The sequence below is a fragment of the Ascaphus truei genome, chromosome 8 (assembly GCF_040206685.1).
Source record: "Ascaphus truei isolate aAscTru1 chromosome 8, aAscTru1.hap1, whole genome shotgun sequence".
Lineage (NCBI taxonomy): Eukaryota > Metazoa > Chordata > Amphibia > Anura > Ascaphidae > Ascaphus > Ascaphus truei.
In genome coordinates this window covers 65,095,710-65,105,149 of record NC_134490.1, presented here as the reverse complement: position 1 = coordinate 65,105,149, position 9,440 = coordinate 65,095,710, and the positions used below count along the sequence as shown (strand labels likewise).

General features: G+C 45.3%; 1 protein-coding gene across 1 annotated transcript; it reads right to left on the bottom strand.

Moving 5' to 3' along the window:
• Positions 1 to 634: 634 nt before the first annotated feature.
• LOC142500959 (neurotensin receptor type 1-like) lies at positions 635 to 6,003 on the bottom strand. The gene is made up of 2 exons (XM_075610220.1): positions 5,062 to 6,003; positions 635 to 1,184 (listed from the first exon to the last, which is right to left on the bottom strand). Exons 1-2 carry the CDS (start codon positions 5,963 to 5,965, stop codon positions 724 to 726), a joined length of 1,365 nt encoding a protein of 454 aa, XP_075466335.1. The 5' UTR covers positions 5,966 to 6,003; the 3' UTR covers positions 635 to 723.
• Between the last annotated feature and the right edge of the window lie 3,437 nt (positions 6,004 to 9,440).

Sequence of the window (9,440 nt, the reverse complement as noted above, 5' to 3'; positions counted from 1 at the left end):
TTGTTGTACTCTTGCTTCTTATATTTTCAGCATCTCCTATTTTCCTTACAGTTTCATCTCCAGTTCTCCCTTTTTTTATACGTTTACAATTTTTTACCCATACCTTTTCCAACTATGTTATCATATTATATATAATATATATATATTTAATATATATACAGGCATACCCCGCTTTAAGGACACTCACTTTAAGTACACTCGCAAGTAAGTACATGTCGCCCAATAGGCAAACGGCAGCTCGCGCATGCGCCTGTCAGCACGTCCTGAACAGCAATACCAGCTCCCTACCTGTACCGAAGTTGTGCGCACGCGGGGAGACTATAGAGCCTGTTACAAATGCCTTATTTACATCAGTTATGCATGTATATGACGATTGCAGTACAGTACATGCATCGGTAAGTGGAAAAAAGGTAGTGCTTCACTTTAAGTACATTTTCGCTTTACATACATGCTCCGGTCCCATTGCGTATGTTAATGCGGGGTATGCCTGTATATAAATCACATTGAACAATTTAGCATGTGTATTAACATCACTTAACTGTATCATTAACAATAGTAAACTTAACATTGCACATAGTGCTCGGAAACTAAATGAGTTAAGAGAACATTTTAACAATATATTATTAATCCAGACATTATTACATGACTACCCTGTAATTGATCTATAAAGATGTGCAGTTGTAAAAAGAGTAGTGAATTATACCCATTGTTTTATAGGGTTTCCTAGGGTCCCGAGTATTCTCCAGTCTCCATCATAGTGATGTGCCGGAAGAACAGGAGTTTTGGCTCACTGATCTGAGCCTGACCCAAGCACTCTCTTTGCTCCCCTTCATTGGAGTTCAGTGTCCATGTTGAACGTGTACTTGGGGCAGACACAAGGGAAGATCCCCCAGATCTTACACAGGGTGCCTGGAATGTGTTGCCTGGCCCATCAGTAGATTTATCATACCACGGGAGAACTGTTGTCAGAGTTTCCCAGCATGCACTACGAAAAGAAGTGGAGGAAACACAGAATAGAATTGGATCCAAGGCGCTATTGAGGTACCAAAGTGGCAAAGATAAGTAGGTCTTCAGCCAGGTGTATACCCTGTAGACATGTGCATTCCAATTATCAATATATATTTGCATGAGAGACGAGGCAGTGTCAGGGAAGTTGCATAGAAAAAAAGCAATTACCACAGCGCCTGCAAAGGAATGATAATATATATTAGTATTCATGAAACAAACTGTGATTAATAAAGCACAACAAAAATATAGATGGCACTCAAACGGGCATATGGAATAGTAGGTGCAATGTGGAACAGGGAGGACCCTAATTCCTCCCTACTACAATACAAAAAAATGAATGTTCCCAGCACACAAAAGACGATAAGGGGATTGGTGAGCACAGCCCCCGCTGCCCCCCTTTCCTTTGTACTTTTATGTTTGCCTCACCCCATCCCTTTCCTCTCCCTTCCCCTTTATTGTACGTTGTGGTTTCACACTCACTTTGTGTTTTTCATTAAATGATTTTGTGCTCACCAATCCCCTTATCGTCTTTTGTGTGCTGGAAACATTATTTTTTTTGTTTTTGTGATTAATAAAGCAGTTTCAGGACACATTCTGATAACCATCTTTTATGTTCGAAGTAGAAGGCGCAGATGAGAGAGATGGAGCACCACTAAAAAATACACAGTCGCCGACAGGGGGAGAGCAGGGCCGATCACGGGAAGTTGCAACTGGAAGTAGGGTGCAACTTCCATGATTTGGCAGGTCCATGCTCAATGGTGTGAGCCCCCCCCCCCCCACTCAATAGGACGCCCACAACTCCCCGCTCAAACCACTTGCCTGCACCTCCCCCTCCAACACCACGGGGGCCAGGTCAAGATTATAGCCCTGAGAAAGCTGTCAGAAGTCCTGCTGAAATATAAAGTGAGGCTTATATATATATATTTTTGGTGGGAGGAGGGGGTGTGGAGTTGAAAGAGATAGGGGGCTTTTACGAATGAAAGAGAAAAGCCTGTGGATAGTGGAATGGGATAGTCAGGAGAAACACGCATGAAAAAGAGAACATTAATTAGGCAAGAAGACAGAGGAACTGATACACAAAAATAAAGTTCACATTAAATTCAGATTCATGGAGTGTCTGGTCAAGAACCTACAGGTTCCATAGACAATAAGAGCTTGTAAATCAGTAACTGTGACATGACAGACATGCTTGAGGTCAAGCTCTGAAGCTGGAGAGTGGCAGGCTAAGGGGAAGTCTGAGGAAGGACTTCTTCACAGAAAGGGCGGTGGATTGGTGGAATAGCTTCCCCACAGAGGCAGTAGAGGGAATTAAAACATGCTTGGGTCAGGTACACAGACGTAGTCAGCTTTTAGTGTTCTCACTGCCAGGGGAAACCGCGGCTTCTCCCGGAAGTGAGGAATTCCCTGAGGGGTGTCCCATTGGGCAGAGCACAGCATTTTATCCTGCGGCTCTGAGACAGTAGGGTCTGGCTACATCTGTAAGGCTATCGTAAATATGAAATCCAGGGATCAAAAAAGGGTCTGATGTGAGGTTTTACAGCAGATATGAAAATGGGCGTGGTTCTTATCTGCCGTCAATTCTATGTTACTATTGTTTTATGCGTTCAAAAATGTCATCCAAGTCTAAACATATTTAGGAAACAACTACCATAGCATTATTATCGAGTGCTAGATCTGTCATTCTTATTCTGTTTACTGTCCATTCCTATGTATACATCTAAGTATCCTGGAATTTCATGGACAGCAGATGAGCTTTTTTATGTGGAGGAGAATTTCTGTAATTATAAAGGTGCATCATCTCCGTTGACGTTTAATGTTGTTTTTCTTGACCTTGAGCAGATGCTCTTAAGAACAGCTGCATCAAAATGGGAGCGGAAAGATGAGTAACATGATACAAAGAAAGAAAAATAATGTTTCAGGTCAGTGGCAATGAAAGAACATGTTTAATACAGCTAGAATATTCCTTGTGCCTTTAATCATTTCCCCCTCCAATGTATACAATTAACAACCAACTCTTTAACCTGTCTCTCTATTTGTTGCCAAGGAGTCTTAGTTCGGAATAAGGAAATGTTATTGACTAAATCTTTTCATTATTGTATACTCTCAAATGTCACTGGATCAATACAGCAAGGCCCCGCTTCTCGGTGCCCCGCTTTTCGCCGATCCGCCGGTACCGAGAAGGGGGCCGCCATGTCTGCAGAACCGGCCGCAAGCGCAGAACGGCCGGTACGATGTCGCGCATGCGCAGAACGGACCGGTCCGTGGTCGCACATGCGCAGAATTAGGTGTTTTGCCGAGGATGCGCATGCGTAGAGCGGCGCATTGCCGGTCTGCGCATGCGCACATAACAAAAATCGCCGGTTCCGCATTCCGGCGATTTTCACGTTGCCTTAGAACGGAACCCGCCGCATGACTAGGGCCCTCCTGTATAACATTTACATTGTTCTATTTTAGTAGATGAATACATTTGGTTTCTTTGGTTAAAACATTTGGTAAGCACTTAGCAGTTACACCAAAGTTGTGCTTCTGAACAAATACATTACTCCAAAAAAATCATAAAGTTATTACACAGTGTCTCTGGATATCATTTTTGGATAGTAGCGGTTGCAACGCTTTGCTTGGTGAACACAAGCACAGTTACTCCCTGCCTGAGAAGTTTACAATCAAAGTTTGGTTTCTGATCTGTTGGAAGAGAAAATTCCCTACACAAGGACGCAAGGTCACAAGGACATAGCATTGGGTCTCAAATTTGGGCTTCCTTCACACAAAATGTAGCCGAGTACCCTACCCTGCACCTGGGCGGGAAACTGGCCAGCTGCTCGGCGGGACCCCACGCGATCGGGGAGAAGTAGTGTGGCCATTGCAGAGGTGGGTCGCATGCGCAGTGGCAAGCTGCGTGGTGGCCATCTTGGATGGCCTGAAAAAGGCATTGGGAACTCCAAGTCCCATAATGCCTTGCGGAAATAGTGTGGCGACCATCTTGAACAGGCTCCGCATAGCCTGTAGAGGGACTACATGTCCCAGAGTCCTCGTGGGGGGGGGGGGGGGATTAACACATGGGACTGTACCAGCTAATGGGTGTCAGGAAGGGGAGAGAAACAGGATTTCCGTTGGGACAGGAGCCAGCGTGCTCAGTCGGACGATGGGCGGCAAGAGGGTAGGCAGTGCCCATTGGACTAGGCCTAGTCTTGCCCTCACAGGGGTAGCGCTATCTTATAATTGGGTGGGATTGACTGGGAAGGAAACCAGGAGTATTGATGCCACCGCACCCTCAGTACTTGGGGGAATCACCAAGTGTTGGGACATTGGCTGTATACTGTGGATACAGGAGTACTACTATTACATGTGGTTGATATATGTTAACGTGTGTACAGTATAGATAGTTAATACATTGTGTGTGTATTAGTTCTTACTGTGTATTGGTTCCTGTGGGAGGTTATACCGCCCACGCGGGAATCCCTCACAGATGGAGGTGCTGCACTGAGGAGAAAGAGCTCACCCCAGGCTCCCAGAGGCGGAGGCTTAGGCCTCCTGTGAGCAACAGTACAGCAGCACGCGTAGTCACCCGCGTAGTTCCCATATGCATATGGAAAGGGGGCTACAAAGGCATGAATTGTTTAAAGTATTGCTTTAAACAAGATTGGGATTTTGACTCTCACATATTCATTGGTGATAATTCTTGGGTGAACCATTTTAATTTCACCCAATGTAACCGTATATTAAAAATTTCACTCGCATTTTGTCATACTGTATGTAGAAACTGCCATGCAGACAGGAAACAGGGAAGTGTGATTAATCGTGATGATATAATTATGTTTAATGATGTATCATGAAATATTAAAATGACTGTTCAATGGTTTTATAGCCCCTACAAACATAGCATTTGCAGCTGTCAATTAGGGGTTCTTGGGTTGTTTTAGAGCGGCACTGAAGGCTCTCTGGTTATCTTCTTATAACAGGCAGTATATATAAAGGATTGCTCTTTATATCATTTTTACATATGCTTAGTGACTCCTACACGATGGTCTAATGGCAGGTCTTCCATGTACTCACCCATAAGTTGACGTGCCTTTTTTTCAGAAAGTGGGCGAGATCGGGGCTGGTTCATATGTGCAGAAGAGAAATGCCAGTGTGTGCCGGTGAGTCCTATTTTCTCCCTCTGACGGTGGTTCACATTCAGGTGGTGGAAGATTAGAACGTGAAAAATAATAATGGTAACCAGCGGCATGACAAAGAACAGGATGCTGCGTGTCTGCATGATGCTCTTGTAAACAATATAGGGTTTTGGCTCTAGCATTTCACATACTGTGGAATCAAGGACGGCTTCTTCCGGAGAAGTGGCAGTGTAGTCTAGGATACAGGCTGAAGTCTGGCCATACACTATGGCCACAGGTATGGTGGTAAGGAAGGACAGAAACCAGATAAAGGCCAGTAGGTATGCCATGCGGGATTTTCGAAGTCCAGTGATAGACCACATAGGATGGCATATTGCAATGTATCTCGCAGAAGTAAATGCAATAATGGTCCAGCTAGTTACAGCACAGTAGACCTGCCTTATCATAAAGTACAGTTTGCACACAGGGTCCGAGAGTGCCCAAGGGTAGTATTGCCAGAAATATCGGTACAGAGTGACTGGGATAGTAAGCATCAACAAGACATCTGCCATGGCCAAACTCAGGAGGTAAAAGCGAACGGCACTCACTTTCATCCTCCCATTTCTGATAAGAGTCAGGATACTGAGCCCATTAGCCAGGATGCCAAAAATGAACAGCAGGCTGTAAAAGATAGTGGCAGGTATAGCTACATAGTAGGGCTCCTGACGTTGGGCACCAATGAAGAGGCGATGCAGGCTCCCTCGGGTTGTGTTGGAGACCACATTCTCATTCCATGTAGATTCATTGTCAAAATTAATGTGCTTCATGCATTCATTGAAAATAGGGGAATTGGATTTGTTCATGTCAGAATCTTGTGAATTATGAAGCTGAATAGTGGAGCGTGGAGCTACAACACAATTAAAACATAATTAGAACTAGAAATATACAGTAGCAATACAAGAGAGCATAATTGTACAAATTCATGACAACAAGGAGTGCTACAATTCAAATATTTCAACAAGGACCCCTGATTAATGACTTCACTGTTCTGATGTGCATTTCCAGCTCAAGACCTACCTGTTTACCCAGGCATCTAATTAATGAACCACAACCTATACAGCATTTAATAGCTACAGTGCTGTTCCATCCTGCATTGTATCTTTCCTGGTGTTTGGTCTCATTTCCTTAAATGTGGTCTTCTTTTCCCCTTTTTGTAACTGTGAACACTTTGAGTCTCATTGGGAGAAAAGCGCTATATAAATAACGTGTTTTCATATTATTATTATTTCGTAACTTATCTAGTTAACCACCACATGTGCACATTACTCCTCCCTTTCATCCCGTGTGTGTATTAAGAGGCTGATGACGTAAAATAACTGCAATTTTCTCAAAGTCAACAAAATGCAAAACAATGGAAGTGGATGAACATCAACAGTATACAAACCCTCCCCCTATTCAAAATGATGAGAAGCAAGAAGTACACAGTGAATTATCGTTTAAGTTCAATGGAAGTATGATAAGTCTGTGTTACCGCACTTCTCACCATATTGATTAAGGACAAAATAGTCTAAGGGGCCTCTTCTCTTAGCTTTGAAGTTGTCCGTACCAAACAGTGTGGTTTGTCATGTTCAGAAGTAGTGGAATGAAGTGTGAGAAAAAGCCCTAATCTCTACTGCAAATCGCATCTTCTAAACAGCTTCTACAAAAAGAGACAAACCGCCCGGTGTAACAGCCAGAACTCCCGGGTTGTACTTGCTTTAGAAGTGGAATGACCAGAGGTGATGCTAACTCCACCCCCAGTCTGACTTACGGGTTTTGCTCTCTCGGCCAAACCCATATTTCAGGCTCACCAATCTCGCCACCCTTTAGGTAGTGTGAAAAAAATGCGGTTTGCATAACGGAGCTAAGAGAACTGCAGTTTATGTCAAAAAATGTGCGTTGAACCTTTTTTGGACACACAAATTGAATTGGCAGAGCCAGAGTGAAACCGCTTCTAAAAATAACGTGTAGACATGAATTGGACATGTGAGAATAGCACATAATTACAGAATAGCAAAGCACGCCGGTCCGATCAGAAAGTGCACTTTAGAAGCAGTTTGTCACACTTCGGAGCTACAAGAATAGGCCCGTTAGACTAGGTCACTAAACCTCTCATACATATGAGCAACTGTACCCCCTTTTTGTAGCAACGATATTAAAGTGCTTATACATTGTAATCCAATCAAAGACTAACAAGATGGTAAATCCCACATTACACAGTCATTAAGACTGAGCCACCTGTGCTGAAGCAGGGATATCCTGAAAACCTGACCTGTTAGTAGCCCTCGAGGACTGGAGGTTCCCACTCCTGATCTAACCCATGGGTGCTCAACTCCAGTCCTCGGGCCCCCCTTCCTCCCTCCACACGACCCCCCCCCCTCCCCCAACCTCCCCAACATGTCAGTTTTCAGGATAGCCCAGCTTGAATTCCTGTGCTGAAGCAGGGACTGATTGAGCCACCTGTGCTGAAGCAGAGATATCCTGAAAACCTGACCTTTTGGTGGTCTTTGAGGACTGGGGTTGACCACCCCTGAAATGTTTAATAAAAAAAGCAATCAACCAGGGCACCAGTATAGGTACAGAACAGTGTGTTGCAAGCCCACCTAGCGCTAAAATGGTTAAACAGACATATAAGACCCTGAGTTCAGTCATTATATATTGTTAGGACATAAACTAAAGTTTATAAGAAATACACAATTTAAGCAAGGTCAAAAACACAATTCCACAGTATTATTTATTCATATGCTTAATAATACCAACTGCTGTGCTACTGGGAAAGTGGTCTCAAATATATAACAGTTAGCTAAGAAGCCCCAATGCACATCCAATGGGACTAATTATTAAGTTATACATATTTTCTTTTATAAGGAAGGGTCATTTGTTTCAATATTTTGGTCAAAACATGTTAAGACTTCCACTGCATCAAGTTAGACCCTTTCTATGGGTTCCCACACTACCATTTTTATACTGTCTTTTTGAATTTACTCAACTACATAGAGAAAAGATGAAACAAAACAATGGTATAGTCAATAGCAAGCTTTAGACTCTAAATACATGCCAAACATGGCTTTCTATTTACTATACCGTGGTTTTGTTACAGTATTCGACATATAGGTAAAGAAAGAAAATCCACATTTTATCCGTACAATCTCAACACGACTTCAATTCCATGTGTAACAGTATATTTAGACTTAATGATAACTTGAGTTAAGAGAAACAATTCCTCCAGACCTTCATAAATATAGTTATAACATAGTTATAAGCAGTGTTCGACAATTATATACATTTACTCGCCCGGGGCGGGTGGATTTAACTCCCGGGCGAGTAAATATTGGCCCAAGCAGCACACGTGTGTTTTTTAAATTTCCCGCGCTCGCGCTGCTGTTTTTCCCACGCTCGCGCTGGAGAAAAAAAAAAGCCGGAGGCGGGTTCATGTTGTTGGGGGAGATTACCCCGCCTCCGGCTCTCTGAGCAGTGGCCTCCCTCCTCAGCGCTTCCACTCCTCCCCCTTCCGGCAGCCAGCCCCTTCCACGCCTGTCTGCCTCAGGTCCCTGCAGGGCCATCTGTCGCCCCCCCCCCCCTCCCACCCATCGGGCCATCCGCCCCCCCCTCCCATCGGGCCATCCGCCCCCCCCCTCCCATCGGGCCATCCGCCCCCCCCCTCCCATCGGGCCATCCGCCCCCCCTCCCATCGGGCCATCCGCCCCCCCCCCCCATCGGGCCATCCGCCCCCCCCTCGTATCAGGCCATCCGCCCCCCCTCGTATCGGGCCATCCGCCCCCCCCCCTCCCATCGGGCAATCCATCAGCCCTGCTCTTCTCCTGCTCTGATGGCCAGCTCAGCTGTTAGCAGGGGAAATCCCCTAACTGGAGCTACTCCCTGCTCTAAGCAGGGGAAATCCCCTAACCGGAGCTACTCCCTGCTCTAAGCAGGGGAAATCCCCTAACTGGAGCTACTCCCTTCTCTAAGCAGGGGAAATCCCCTAACCGGAGCTACTCCCTGCTCTAAGCAGGGGAAATCCCTCACCCGGTGCTGCCCCCGCTGCCATGTGCAACCCCTCCTGCCGTGTGGGGGGCCCACTGCCGTGCAGGTGAGTGTTTGTGTGTGTGTGTGAGTGACAGACTGTGTGTGTGTATTTGTCTGAGTGAGAGTGAGTGTCTGTGTGTCTGTGAGTGTGTCACCCTCTCTCTCTCTCTCCCTCTCCCTGTGTGACCCTCTCCCTCTCCCTGTGTCACCCTCCCTCTCCCTGTGTCTCCCTCTCCCTGTGTCACCGTCTCCCTCTCCTTGTGTCACCCTCTC